The sequence below is a fragment of the Xiphias gladius genome, chromosome 21 (genome assembly GCF_016859285.1).
Source record: "Xiphias gladius isolate SHS-SW01 ecotype Sanya breed wild chromosome 21, ASM1685928v1, whole genome shotgun sequence".
Classification (NCBI taxonomy): Eukaryota; Metazoa; Chordata; class Actinopteri; order Istiophoriformes; family Xiphiidae; genus Xiphias; species Xiphias gladius.
Genome location: NC_053420.1, coordinates 11,280,086 through 11,296,033, shown reverse-complemented (window position 1 = coordinate 11,296,033; position 15,948 = coordinate 11,280,086). Strand labels below are relative to the sequence as shown.

Genomic DNA, 15,948 nt, shown 5'->3' with positions numbered 1-15,948 from the left:
AACGATTTGTTGGACACGATGGCCACAGCGGGCTTTTTGGATCAGTTGTGTGACACAGTCCTAAATGGCTTTTGAACTCAGGCGTTTTAAAGTTTCTGTTACGAAAAGGAGATTTTAGAAATTACAGAAATTATCCAAAAGTATTTTGGAATTTTAGAGCCACATACTCATAATAAACTGAACTCTATAAATGTCAAGGTATAACAAAGGCAACATGTCCCTAGGGAAACATTATTGCACATTGCTATTAGATATAAAAAGGTACAGTTCACACATACAGTATATACAGTATATTAAGGGTACAACTAAAACTATTACTACTGCTATTTTCACTCAATTAATCTGCTGATACATTTTTTTTTTTTTTGATACATTTTTTGTTTTGTCTATAAAATACCAGAAAAGTGAAAAATGCCTGTTAAAACTGCCCAGGCCAAGGTGACGTCCAAAAATCCAAAGTCGACCATCATGTGTGAAGAATTGGAGAAGGCAGAAACAGCAAATATTCGACACATTTGCTTAAAAAAGAAAAAGAAAAAAAAAAAAAGACACAGCCAATTAACTGATTATCAAAAATAGCTGCAGATGAATTTACTGTTGATGGACTAATCGATTAATGATTAATTGTTGCAGCTCTGCAATATATGACGCTAGAGTGCAGGCACAAACTCTCCCTATTGCTCTCGTTATTAAAGGAATGTTACTGGGCAGAGCTGCGTCGGGAAATCGTCGTCCAGCGGTAAAAGTTGAGCGTGTTGATTTGAAACTGGCAGACATCACAGGCAGGGGTTACTTTCCATCCAACTAAATATACACAGCTCTCGTCCCGCCGTCTGCAGGTCTGCATGCCGCTATTTGTGATTTTCTGGCGAAGGGGGGGGGGGTGGGGTTCGGGTCACGGGCAGCTGACGCACCGGAGCGCAGCGCTGCGTGCTCCGGGGCGCATCTTTATTCCGGCTCCAGGAGGAAAGGTGCGCACAGCGTCTGCCCCGTCCTCGGAAATACTTCTTCCACTCGACTCACCTGATTTCATCTCAGACGACTCCCACTTTCACTTCTGTCCTTGTCTCTTTGTGCACCGCAACTCCCTGCGGCGCTCGTGGCTTTAAAATTTCCGTGCGCAACAGCTGGGCAGAAAAGGTGCGTTTAGTGCTCCTGCGAGGCTGTTGAACACATTTGGGAAGGGGGGTGGTGGGGGGGGACCCGTTCGGCTCCCCCATTAGCTACAATCACCAACGCCGATGAAGATTATGGATCTACTAACAGAAACCCTGCACGGCATTATTAAACTAGCAGCGGTTAACTGATGGAGTTCCAGACCACTTCTCCTCCTCGGGGATTCTTTTTTGTTCCCCAATGATGGACGGAAGACTGTCCTCGGAGACTTTCACACCTGTTTGTGCGGCCTGTGCCAACACATGAAAGGGCGAAACATGTTTTGTCTGCTGAAATCCCGCGGCGGGTCGGACAGCGGCAGGGCTACGGGGATCAGAAATGGGACAAAAGTACCACATCACTCCAAACCCCTCTCCAAAATGTGCTTCACTTTTATCCTGCTCCTGCTCATTTTCACGCCCAGAGTGGATTCATCGTGGTGGTGAGTGAGATCTTTCAAGAGGATTTCAATTAAAATCATCATGAATTAGTTAAACGGCTGTAAAGTAAAACTCATATGTCAAGTAGTAGGTGAGACTGCTGCAAAACTTATGATGTTACCACAAAACCTAAATTTTACTAACAACGTTTAATAGTTTGCATATGTTCCATGTAATTAAATATACACCTACACACATTTTTTTAAACTCCTCTCTCACACTTGATTTTTTTTGTGCTACACCTCGACACTGTAAATTGAATTGGAAGCGTTTATCCAGGTATAAAGGTTGAAGTTTATCTTAGGAAAGAGGCAAAAAAAATGGTCTGTCAATAACTTCCATCGACGTATTTGACAAACTTTGTATATTAAACTTTCATCTTGATGAAGCCATCAAGTTGCACTTTCTGCCAACACAACTAAAATACCCACTTTGCCATAGTTCATGTCCATGCTTACGAAATGTCTTTTCATCTTCATCTTTATCTTACTTTGCCTGTGCATTGGAATTTTCCGAATGTGTGCTGACATTATTATTTTTTTTTTTAAACAAATCAATGAGATGTTCAGCACAGCAATGTATGTCATGTGTTTAATGAAGATTAATGGTGATGGGGGGAGGGGGGCTCCCCTATCCATCCATCTTCCCCAGAGTAAGTGGCAGGTGCAGGCGCTGGTGCATGAATAAATGCCCCTTGATGATTTCTCTCGAGGTTTTAAACGCCCAGAGGGTTAAAAAAAAAAAAAACAACAACATTCAGGAGGGACAGTTAGCACCCCCCTTATCCCACCCACCTGAAATAATTGTTCTCGTTTGTCTGGTCACACTTACAAATGTATTTGATGTGCACTCTATATGTAACTAACCATAGTGACACACTTCTGTGTGCCCTTTATCTTTCTTATGGGATGCAGGGCCGTAATTCACTCAGCCTCTGTTTTACAGATGGATTTAGATTAAAAACACACTCTTTGTAAATAATGTTTTGAATGGTAATTTCCCAAGGGAGCCAAAAGCATGTGTTATCCTATTTGCCATTGTCTAATTCCTGTGCTGTTTTATGCAACTACATTATGAGTAACCTGTGATTAAATGGCTCAGAAATTCCAGGGAAAGAAAGAGCCCCAGAGTCAGAGAGGCTTGGAAGCTTTTACTACTTATTTCATCCTGGTTTGTATTCTTAGGGCCTATTTTTAACCATTGCAATCATTCAGATGAGCGCCATGTGTCTTGCTGCACAGGACCCCCTTCCCTCTCTCTCTATGTGTGTGTCCTCTTGGAGACAGTCAGGGGGTCTTTTTGCACAGCTGGTATGTACAACACACAATAAACACATGTAGTGCTTCTGCTCTGCTTTACTGCTCAGGCAGATAGTCGCAGTTAGAACGGCACTGGGACAGCCATAACGGGAGTGGAAACTGCCTGCTACGTCTGTTTCTGTCTTGGTGGCCAGGCGACACAAATGTGGCTGCGATTAGGGACTATAATGATATCCGGATGGAGAGTGGAGCGTGTAGGCTTAGAGGGGGGAGCGGGAGGGGAGTCTGCACCATCATATGGTTGATCTGTGAGGCTGGGAGGGCAAGGCCTGAACGCCTGAGTTTGAGCGGTCGCTTGTACTGTAGATGACTGTCATCTTGTCCCGCTGATAAGAGGCCCCCCAGTGTCACAATACCACCAGCATGTGATCCACCCTTTTAAGAGTTATTACAAAGTCGGGGATTATGTCTGAATAGAGCAGGAAGCAAAGGGCCTGTCATAGGGAAAGAGGTGCTTTTCACTGAACGTGAGGAATTTAATAATCTGTTCTACATCCTGAATGTCCGGGCCTCGAGTAGAAGAGGGATGTGGATGTGAAGAAAAATAGCCAAGAGCAATAGCCAGTAATGGACTTAAAAGGAAAAATCCGACACTTTGGGAAACGCTCACTCGCTTATTATATGTTTACTGTTTAAGCTTAAACATATGCATATCTTGAGTGTTAGATAAGAAGACTGATACCACTCTCGTGTCTTTACACTAAATACGAAGCTACCACCTGCAGCCGGCTAACTTAGCTTAAGGCAAACACTGAGAAATTGAGGGAAACAGTAGCCCGACTCTGTCCAAAGGTAACAAAATTCACCTACCAGCACCAGTGCCAGACTACTTTTTGGTCAGACAAGTGACTTCCTGGTGTCTCCACCGGTTGCTGGGCAAATGGTCCTGACCGAGACACAGTATCGGCACACAACCCACCATAAGACAGCTAGTTGTGATATATACAAACAAGATACATTTTAACGCATATTTCCAAGCATTTTCCTTCCAAAAGGGGAATCCAGTGATTTAGTATTGCGCTTCCATGAAGTTGGGGGACTTGTGGAAGTCAGATTAAAAAAATAGTGGTCAAAAATCAAAGCAGCACCAGCTGCGATATCCTGACTTTTAGTCCGTAGAATGCATAGAACTCTGCAGCTCCACAGCCTCTTTTGTTAGACCCTTCCTGCCTGGTAAACAACCATGTCTTTCAGATTTTCATGTCTCCAGTTTGTAACATCGACTTTCTGTTATAAATTCCTGAATTCTGCGTTCACGTCGTGTCATTCCGACCGTAATTACAAGCAGCTCAGTGCCAAAAGACGTTCATCTCGACCTCTGAGTTCTGATTTCATGTCAGAGATATCGGGAATTGTTAACAGGTATGATATCTCCCACTTGGTGAAAAGAGTCAACGAACCAGTGGGGAAATGGCAGCAGAGCCATTACTGCTGACAGTTAAGCCTAAATAAAACCGAACATTAACACTAATACAATTGATTCAGTTAATTTGAAAATGAGATCAACACAGTTTGGTTTTGTGTAGTTTCCCTAGCTACAGCAAATGTAGCTACTTTTGCAAAAGTAGCTACTTTTGCTGTAGCTACTATTGGTGTGAATGCCGCATAAGACCAAGCTGAGATAACCCTGAGGACATCATGAGGACATCTTCAAGGGTTAATGTCTCAGACCTGACAAAGCTGCTCCAAAGCCACAGAAGACATTAAAGAACTTCACACAGGCTGAGTGGTAGTCCCCCATGATGAGGAAAACGACCTTTATGTGTTATTTTGGTGTTTAAAAAGAAAAAAAACAAAAAAAAAATCACCCCTTCAACTCTTCATTATCAAAAGCGTCTGTTGCATCTGTGACTACAGGTACATTGGAGCGTTGGGTGCTCGGGTGATCTGTGACAACATTCCCGGCCTGGTGAACAAGCAGCGGCAGCTCTGCCAGCGGCACCCGGACCTCATGCAGTCCATTGGAGAGGGAGCCAAAGAGTGGATCAGAGAGTGCCAGCGCCAGTTCAAACACCACCGCTGGAACTGCAGCACGCTGGACCGGGACCACACCGTGTTTGGCAGGGTGATGCTGCGAAGTGAGTCTGCACATGCACAACTGGGATTTCTATCTGTGTCGTTCTTCTATGTGCGTGACAGTGGTTGTTTATGTCAGTGAAACTCAAGTTAGTCATCTTCGTAAATGTCTCCGCTCATACCAGATAACCAAAGAATTAATAGGTGTCTTTTTGAATTAATTTTGCCCTAGAATACGAACAGAAAGAAAAAGTGCTTTGTTTTGGTTTTTTTTGTTTTGTTTTGTTTTTCTTTCTGGAATGAGGGTAGATTGGGAAAGTGGATATTCTCCGGAAACAAGTAGCAGATCGAGAGATCCACACTGGTGATGTATAAACAGTAATAGGAGATGTAAATATTTGGGTAGATGTTTCTGGCAGCCAGACAAAGCTTTACTCCCTGACATATCGCCTGTTTTCTGCTTCATTGCGTGAGCAGGAATGAGGACAGGAGGTGGGTGGGAATGCCAGACCAAATAACCCTGAAAAACCCCTCTTTTCTCAAATGAAAACACAGCCCGGTGACTGAGAAAGCTGCCATCTGTGCAAATTAAAAGGTGAAAGGAGATTTGACTGGACTGTGATGTTACAGCTGATATGCTGTTACCTCTGTCTGGACCATCCACCATAAATGGAATGATTTCTGTGCTCCGGCTGTCTGGAATATACTTCAGAAAGACAGCTTTACTGAGCAGTAACACAGTGAACTTGGGCACTAAAAGAACAGCTTGAATCTTACCAAACATAGTAACAAAAAACCAGTTGTGTTGTGGTGTTTGACAGCATTTACAGTGCTGTCATATATCCAATAAAAGTACTAACATCTTCTTTTTCCAACAATATGTTACCAGGTGTAGTGTAATTGCAACATTTCTCATTTCTGTGCACTCAGGCAACCGAGAGGCAGCCTTCGTGTACGCTATCTCCTCAGCAGGGGTGGTCTACGCCATTACCAGAGCCTGCAGTCAGGGGGAGCTTAAGATCTGCAACTGCGACAGCCACAAGCGTGGGCAAGCGAGTGACGAAAGGGGCAATTTTGACTGGGGTGGATGCAGCGACAACATCAACTACGGCATAAAGTTTGCCAGGGCCTTCGTAGATGCTCGGGAGAAGATGGTGAAAGATGCTCGTGCGCTAATCAACCTGCACAATAACCGGTGTGGTCAGATGGTGAGCAGGAGCTTTAATGTCAACACCTGAGCTTTAGCACCACTCTGTGTTGCAGTTTAGAGATAATTTTCCAGACAACCTACATTCTACTATGTAGAAACAAAAGCATATTTTCCCTACATAGATGTTTAGGTGGGTTTGGGGGAAAAAAAAACACTGAAAAACACCTGTGTTAAAAAAACCAAAAAACAAAAACAAAAGGCAAAGCAAATTCTCACATCTGAGAAGCTGGAATCAGCAATTGATTGGCATTTTTGCCAGTAAAAGGACTTAAACAATTAATCGTTTATCAAAATAGTTGCTGATTAAATTTTGACTGACTAAAAATAAAAAATCATTTTAATTCTAATTATTGTGGCTCAGACCTGAACCGAATTTCCAGACAATCGACAACTTCACGATATAAATACATTTACCATGATGCACGATGCTGGACTGTTTAAGTTACTGACTTTGCTCTTTAGAGAAGCAGAGTAAGATATCCTTTAGGGTTCAAGGCAATGGGCTACAAAATTAGATCAAAATCTCACAACACCATACGTTATGAATTGCTTTTATCAATAGATTTAATTTTCTGTTCGTCACCTCCAAGTTGGGTTTTTTCAAAAAGTCTCTGGGGGAACACAACTTAAAGTACAATCTAGTAGGAGTGAGGAATATTTAGCTAACAACTGTGCTAGCAGGGCTGATCACAGCTACATCATGCCACGGGCAACAGCATAGGCTTAACACCCTGTCACCTTTGACCCCTGCTCTAGGCAGTGAAGCGCTTTATGAAGCAGGAGTGCAAGTGTCATGGGGTCAGTGGCTCCTGTTCTCTGAGAACCTGTTGGCTGGCTATGTCTGACTTCAAGCAAACTGGAGACTACCTCCACAAGAAGTACAACACAGCCATCGAGGTGACCATGAACCAGGATGGGACAGGTTTTATGGTTCCTGACAAGTACTTCAATAGGAGCACCAAGAACGAGTTGGTGTATGTCGAGAAGTCACCAGATTACTGTCTCACGGACCGTGCAGCAGGTGAGTGAATGAATTAATGAAGAAGGATGAAGAATCAGGTTTTCGGAAAAAATTAGAATCTTTTCGCAAAATGTATTGATACTGTAGGTGCACATGAAAAAAAAACAACACAAGGGCGTGGAAAAATAAAAGAAGAAGTATCGGTGGCTGGAAATGCACAATGATAAGGAACGTATTCTGACCCGTGGGCGTTTTTCACTTTTGAATCATGATAAAAACTGGTCATTTCACCCGAATCACATACACAAATAGTTTTTTTTTGTGCAATTTCTTGTTTCTCTTTGCCAGCGATTTTTTTGTTCAGTCTCTAATTTTGAGTTTTCCAGACCTCTGCCACAACCCCAATACATTATAGCCAATCAGCATTTGGTTTCTGACCCTTAAAGCATTAACTCAACAACAATGTCTCTTAACCAACCTGATGTCGTGGTTACAGACCTCATGAGCAGCTTTCATTAAAAACTTTTTTTATTGTATGTGGAATATTTCAGTAAGTAAGACATATACCTACATTTAATTCAGGTTTTTACATAAGCAAAACATCATCACTGCACATTTTGAGATTCACTTAGGTGTATTTGAGCTTGTGTGAATTAATTTAATGTCTTTTTTTTCAGATAACAATTACAATACAAAATTTCTCATTTTCATTTAAAGTACATTATTATGAGACAAAACAAACAGATTGTTGGTCCCATGTCAGTTTTACAAAATCTACGACCATCAGAGAGAGCCAGCCACTGAGGGCTTGCATTCCTTCACAGCTTAAAGTTCAATGATTTGACCTTTAACATCTCCTTTAATTCCTAGTGTTTGCTTTGCCTTGTTAAGATCTGTCTCTCTCCTACAATCAAGCCCCTTCAATGGAGCGTGAAGGAGCTCACTAACTCACTGTTAATAGGTTAGGTAAGATATCTAGAGACATGCGAGAGACATGATGGTACTAATTTAAACAGATTCTCCCACACCTCCCTGCTGTTAGCTTGGTTGCAGGTTGACAACTGAGGGGTAATGAAAGTGTGTTCACTGAAAGGAAAGGCTGTCCTTGTTAAAGGGGAATCTTAAAAGGAGCTTATGACCCTCCTCGCCACTAATCTCTATTGTATAGGAATTCACAGCCTAAGGATACATACAGGCTTATTTTCCAAATCCCTCCTTTGGTCAGTATAAGATCCACTCCCTAGAGCCTGAGGGGAAGATCTCCTCTTATCCTTTTCTCTTCAGGGATGCTCTGTTATTAGACGTGGCATCTGATCTTAGGCTTAGATTTTACACCTGAGTACATGGAGACCTTTGTGTTTGAGTCTGAGACTATCCTGTCAGCGTGTCTGGAAGCCTAAAAACCTGCCCAATTGTGTGGGAAAACTGATATTTCACCGTGGAAAAATAGTTTCAGTTTTCAGCAGCAAAATCTCCACTGGTGTTCAGCAATGGTTAACTGCCAACACTTGCTGCTCTGGACAGCTACATATGTCATCACTGGAGGTTTTCCAAAATGTAATTGCGTTATGTAATTAGATATATGACTACGACAACCAACAGGTAACCACTTATATGGCGTTACTGTATTTGTAATAGAAAAGGTACATGTCATTTCTACTTTAAAAATAGGGAGTTCTTATTCCTTCAAAGTCGCACTTATATATATCTTATATTAACATATATCATATCTATGTGTAATGTGGAGGGGCTCAAAGCCCCAGAGAAGTATCAGCCAACCCTGCAGTCCCCCTCATCACTACAATTCAAATCAATTTGATTTTATTTATATAGCGCCAAATCATACCAGGGTTATCTCAGGGCATTTTTCATATAGAGCAGGTCTAGTCCGTACTCTTTAGACCCAACAGTGTCCCATGAGCAAGCACTTGACGACAGGGGCAATGAAGAACCCCCTTTTAACACGTAGAAACTTTGTACAGAACCCGGCTCGTGCTGGGTGGCCGTCTGCCTCAACCGACTGGGTTGGGGGGGTGGTGGAAGAGAACATAGCACATTACAGTTACCACAGAGAGATGTATAATAATAATGAGAATAATAATCATACTAATAATTATAATAATAGGGTGAATAATACTACTAGTAAAACTAAATATAATAATAATAATGATGATCATAATAAATTAAGCAGGATCATGGAGGCAGTAGGTGGTTTGCAGTCATAGACTGTTGTAGTGTCTTGCAGCTCATTGTTTTAGTTTTATGGCCCCACAAACGCTGCTCTCATCAACCCCATCTCCAGCGCAGAAGGCAGCAGTTTTCATTGAAAAAGCTGTGATAAACCTACTGCATGATAACTGCCCAACACCATACAGCAGACATTAGCAAATAGCTAGTGAATACAGCAGAGGACTTACCACTTACAAAGCCACATATTTTCCACATACTCACTTTAAAAGCAGAGCAAATATTGGACTTACATATTGGACATTGGAACTCAGAGAATCCAGTGGGTGTCACTGTTCTATCTAGCCAGTAGATTTTTGTGACTTTTGACTGTTTCTTACTGACCATTTTCAGTTTTCACAATAACGTTACAAAGTGCTATCAGTCAAGTTGAATTTTGCTGCTGTTGCTGATGAAATACTAACAAGATGCAATGTACTGTATACGAAAGTAAGTCGACCCAAACTGAAAAAAAGGTATAAAAAAAAAATAAAAAAATAAAAAAATGGCCATAGCCATGCTAGTGGCTGTGTGAGACTTTAATGTTCATTGTAAAGAAAAGCAAAGTGTCAGATAAACCACAGTATTTGACAAACTGAAATTTTGACCTAATGAGGGCATCAGATGAAAAGTCAGGGGATCGCCAAAGATCACAAAGGACAAGAATATCCGCATTGAATTAAACGTTAATTTATCCATGTAACAGTCTTTGATACATTTCATTCTAAGTTACAAATATCAGCGTCATGGTGGCAAATGAGGAAATGTCAGGGGATCAGCAAAGTCATTAGGATTCATCCTCTGGGCACCATGAACGCCCGTAGGAAATCTTGCAATCCGTCAAGATGTTGAGATATTTCATTCTGGACCAGAGTGAGACGAACTGACTGACAGACTGGAACTGTAATCCCCAGAACTATGTCGCTAGTGTGGCTAAAAAAGATTACTGTGTTAAGAATCTTCTAAGACTGAAATGGGACTGTAAGGTTTTTGCTATTGCTACATAGCAAATGATGCTAGCCAGTGATGCTCAATAAACAGCTGTTAATGCTAACGTTGGCTATGTAGCAACAACAAAAAATTACATACAGCACCTTTAATAATAAATCATTTATGTTAACTAGAAGGTTAAAATTCCCTATACTTCAAGTCTTACACAAAGTTTCTGATCTACATTTTGGGAAAAGGAGAAGGAAGAAAGTGTACATTTTTGTAATTGTTACATTAATGTTAACCAAATGATGAGACAATTCAAGTGGAATCATCAATCGATTGTTGGGTATTCTTACGCCAAACCTGCAGCATTTTTATTCTTTCCATCGCTTTACAGGCTCCTTGGGCACAGCGGGCAGAGTGTGCAACAAATCGTCGAAAGGCACGGACGGCTGTGAGGTCATGTGCTGCGGGCGGGGCTACGACACCATGCGAGTCAAACGTGTCACCAAGTGTGAGTGCAAGTTCCAGTGGTGTTGCGCTGTGGAGTGCAAAGACTGCGAGGACGTGGTGGACGTTCACACCTGCAAGCCCCACAAGCGACCTGACTGGCTGGACATTACCTAATGAGGAGACATGGCCAGGGTCACCACTGACTCATTAACGTCTGCGCTAATGACTGCATTTTTACTATGCGATATATAATTGGGATCTCTTAACTGTAATACCTCTGGCTTTTGATCCTTTGACACTTCCTGAAGCAGAGACTTCATAGACCTTTATTGGATGATGTTAAACTGGAAATTAGGCCCAGTAACTGATTGCGTGTTGCTTTAATAAGTGCTTATAAGAACAATTTGTTGAGCTTTTGTAAAACTTTGACTCTTTGATACAAAATGGCTGAATATGATATTCTGTTGCAAATGCACCCTTGGTTAAGGCAGAGATATGAAGTAATGTCTGCTTGTTTTACAGTATGTAAAGACTGTGTGAGTACATGACTCAGCCGAAATTGATGATCATAATAATAGTAACATTTAGCCTGAAGAGAGATAAAGAAAGAAAGATGGAGAGATCTTTGAGATTTTGTACAAACACTGACACTGTATCATTTAAATGACATGAAGCCATTGTATGGTACTGCAACAAATCATTTAAAACACAAAAGACTTCGCTTCTAATTAATGCAACTTTAACAAACTAACAAAAAGTTCTTTCTTGATTAAGGCCGGATAATCAAACTGTGAAACCAAAGAAACCAGAAGCAGGAGAACAAGCAAGTACTTTCAGTTAAAGTGGCAGTATACTGTACTTGCTGTGGAGTCAGATTTCGCTAGGTTCTTGGGAGAAAAAAAGGACACACTAACATGAAAAATGAAGCCTCATATGGACTGTGGTCTGAAGAAGTTGCCATTTTTCATCCGGTATCCTGCATATTTGAATGTTTGTAACTGGTTTAACACAGGCTGGTTGTGTTGCCTAATGGAAAACTTTCTCACTTCTACCTCTGGTTCTTTGTTTGTGTTTCCATTTTTACTGACAACTGTTGTCTGTTCAGAGAGACAACAGTTCTGCATAAAAAAAAAACACAGCCCCCATAGTCATTTCAGTTAGATCTTTGAGACAAAATAATGCACAGCGGTCTGGTGAAAAAGTTGAACCCAGCTTAACATTTGCCGCAACACCATACGATGTCATCCGACAAGCACAGGCCAATCAAATACATGAAAGCATATTCTCTGTAGATCATTTTGTGAATGCCGCAATTCTGTTTACCTGAGGACTGTCACGTGGGAGGGTAAAATCATTTTTGACATGATGACTTCCAAAAGTTGTATATTCCTATGTTGTAGTTCACTGCGATGCAGTGACTGGGTGTCTGATAAGCATTCAAACTCTCAGATGTCCAACCCAGCCTTCTCAAATCCTATATACTGTCTCACTGGTACTCGAAACAACACCGCCCCACCAACGCAACCCCTTGGGTTTTTTTTTTTTTTTTAAAGCAGTGCTGTTTTTGATCTGAACACTCTGTTGGCTATCATCTTTAAATATAAATTTTCACAAAACATTTGTATGCTCAAACATTTTCATACATCCCTAACTGAAGTGAACAGCAAGACATGAAAGATTGAGATTCTAATTACTGTGTACAGAAAGATATCAAAACACAAAGTTTCTGATTACTAGAGTTCTACGCGTTCCTCTGGCCCTTTTAAAATCTGTCATTATACTCTTGTATCTTAAGGCTCTAAGTGAAGCTTTTCTCATCACTTCGTCTTATTTACAACGGCTAGCACAGCCGGTTTCTTCTGTCATCATATTGTGACAGAATGCTTTTACAATGCAATCTTATGCAACTGTGCTTTCAGTCCTTTGTGCACATATTCACTGGCTCTGACTGGTTTGTGAGAAGTGAAGTATTTCATGAAACTGCGCCAAGACGTTGCAAAAAGAGCAATGAAGTAGCTACAGACCCTGAATTTGACTTTTCAACATCTGGTAATGGAGCCAGACATCATGTTAGGCCATTGGAGACACAACCCTCAGAGGGGTTTATAGATCTAAATGAATCTGACAACAAGATGTGGATGCTGAGAGTCAACAAATTGTTTCAAGTCCACGTAATGAGGAGGAGAGCCAAAGTAAAGTGCTTCTTACAAGGCCAAATGACACACGATGTCAAATGTTCACAAGTCAAAAGTTAATTGCAAACAAAAGAGCCTATTTTTAATGTAAATGAAGAGTATGTTTGCCTTGTTTTTCTTAAAGATTAGAGAGGTGCGAGCTGTTCACATACAGTGGGCCCCCAACCTTGGCTGTGCTGCCCCAGCCCTAAATATTTCACATTTCTTTTCCCTGGTTCTTCTGTAATAAAGCACAACACTGACGATTTCAGTCCACTATGAAATGTAACTTCTAATGCCTGAATGCACATTGGAGCCCACTGGGCCTGCACAGATCTGTACTATGGCTTTGGATTGGTTGAGGGTGATTGTCATATTTACATGAAATCAGACAAGGGTTTCAAAGGGGTCGACGGATTACCGGCCAGGCCGATTATCGGATCCGATATGCTGCATTTTTACGATTATCTGAATCATTTTTTTAAAACTCAGATTGGTGATAAAATAAATTAATTTAAAAATGTGCTACTTTGGCTCTGATGCAGCCGCCTCTCTCTGTCTGTAGTTACCACTCTGTGGTCTCGAGCAATCTGATGGGTTACACATCATGGGTAATAGCCTATCAACACTGCAGGCTACTGTGCCACAGACAGACACTGCATTTGCACACTGGAGCAGCTCCGGTGAACAGTTTCAAAGATATTGCAGAAGTTGCAATAAACATCACAATCTTACGATCTATTTCTATGATGACAAGCACGCCCAGTTTCGCAGTTACAATGAAAATGCCTGAATAGTGCACTTTGTTGCAGTGATATACAGTTACCTATACTAAGATAATAGAGTTCATTTATGTGATATCTATATCTGTGAGTAACGTTGGTTCCAGTGCAACTGGAACTTATTTAAGCTACCATATGTGAACGTAACACTACTCGCATGTATGAATTGGGGTTTTTACATGTTATAGGTAGCCGGTGGTCATAATATCGCAGGCTAATGTTGATTCTCGTAGAGCTAACTCTAATGCGATAGCGAGGGTCAACAAGTTCATTTGTTGATTCATAATTTAACTTCTACAATATCTGCTGCCTCACCTTTGGTACACAGCTCCGCTCGCTCACCAGAGCTGCTCCGGTCTGCAAATGCATTCCTCTGTGTCTGTCTGTGGCACAGTAGCCTGCAGTGTGGATAGGCTCTTACTTGTGACTTGTAACCGACCAGATAGTGCTGTAGACGGGACATTGCTCGAGCCCACAGAGTGCTAACTACAGACAGGGAGAGGCGGCTGCATCAGAGCCAAATTAGCACATTTGAAAATGTATTTATTTTAATCAGCAACTGGACTTTTTAAAAAATGATTCGAATAATCGCAAAAATGCTGCATATCGGATCCGATAAATGGCCAGGCCGATAATCGGTCGACTCCTAGGTACAACAGTGTCCTGGTGTGTGTTACTGTCTAGGGAAGTATTTTCACCTTGAGAATGCAGGTCCCAAAATACCTGACTGGTTCTATATTAAATCTTGTTGATCCACCCTCTGTCACTTTCATTAGAGGTCTTCCATTCTCTTTAAGCTTGTAAGGTCTCCTATGCTTTAGCCCCGTTTCAGTTCTGGCACGGAGAGGACAAAGATAATGCAACCAATCAGGTTTGTGTTTTAAAATTCAGTCAATTTAATCAGTCAGTCAATTCTGTAGTATATTTTCCAGAAACATGACAACGGGCAGATGGTGAGCATGGATGGCAACAAAAAATACCTAACGAAATATTTCCAAAGTTGAATTACTGTTGTATCTTTAAGGGAGATTTTAAATCAATGGAGAGCAGAATGACTTGCTGTAGACAGAGTTGATTGATAACACCTACCTAAATATGTCATTGTGTCCATGCTGCTTTGTCCACCACAAAGTGTGATCCAGTTTAAGTCTGTAAAAATAACAGTGCGGCATTGCAGGCATTCTCTGCCATCAAAGTGATATCAAATAGGCATCTCAATTTAACAGCATTTCAGAGCTAAAATTGGCCCAGGGGGAGAGACTAACAGTGTGGTCCACATGGATGTTTCACATTTAGAGAAAACAGAAGAGGGAAATGTTGTAATTCAGGCTTACAAATTGTAATGAGTCAAAAGCAATTCAGTGTTGTGTCAATTTAATACTAAACATGTTTAGTTTTCTCCTTGAACTTGTCTGACTAGTCGTCCAGTCCCAAACACTGTGCTCCATCCAGTCATATGATTAATATCTATGATGTGCAGCAATATGGGAAATATGTTGATATGTATACATTGTGAAGTTGTTGCTCTCAAGACTATTGGGGAAAAGTGTTGAAATCTTTGGCAAATTCTCCCAGTGGTTTCACTGTTTTTCTTGGAATAGAAGGTGACCCTTTTGACCCTATCAGCAGTAATTGAGAGCTTTATGTGGACTTGAAATTGGACTTGACTATAGCTCCTATAGTGTAGTGTATTTATTGTCCTTGCCAAATGACATCATACCTGTAACTGGGAGAAAGTAAAATCCACATAAATCTCACATACGGTATGTTTCTATTGCACAGACAACGGAAAAGACTCCCACAAACTAAAGATTATACAGTGTAAATTATACCCTCATAGTGTAACGCAAGAACTTTACATTGTAGGTATCTAGCTGACACTTACATTCCCAGTGACATACAATAAATAAGCATAATTGGATTCAGTGTCTTTCTCAAGGATACTTTAGTAGGGCACACAGCTATTGATGCTCACTGGATGTTAAGAGGTGAAATGCACAATCCTTGAATTAATTCAGATAAGTCACGTCCAAGAGTTTATTACATGTGCAAAGTTTGTACAGAGTAGATAATACCAACTGCTGCACAAGCTAAACACTTCAGCTTTGCAGCGGATAATTATGACCTTACGCATATTAAACGTGCAAAAAAATAAAAATAAAAATAATGTCTGGAGCAGACAGTGTCTTCTTACGAAATGTCATACACACTGATAAGCAGCAGCAGGCATTGAGTGCAGCACCACAGAGCCATTTAATGACCTATAATGTGTTTGACAA

The 15,948-nt window shown here is 41.1% G+C and overlaps 1 protein-coding gene across 1 annotated transcript; it reads left to right on the top strand.

Annotated features, from left to right (window-relative positions):
• The first annotated feature begins 970 nt into the window (after nt 1-970).
• LOC120783295 (protein Wnt-2b-A-like) lies at nt 971-12,041 on the top strand. Its single transcript, XM_040116182.1, has 5 exons — nt 971-1,597; nt 4,772-4,992; nt 5,861-6,138; nt 6,897-7,161; nt 10,658-12,041. Exons 1-5 carry the CDS (start codon nt 1,419-1,421, stop codon nt 10,885-10,887), a joined length of 1,173 nt encoding a protein of 390 aa, XP_039972116.1. The 5' UTR covers nt 971-1,418; the 3' UTR covers nt 10,888-12,041.
• Nucleotides 12,042-15,948: the final 3,907 nt, after the last annotated feature.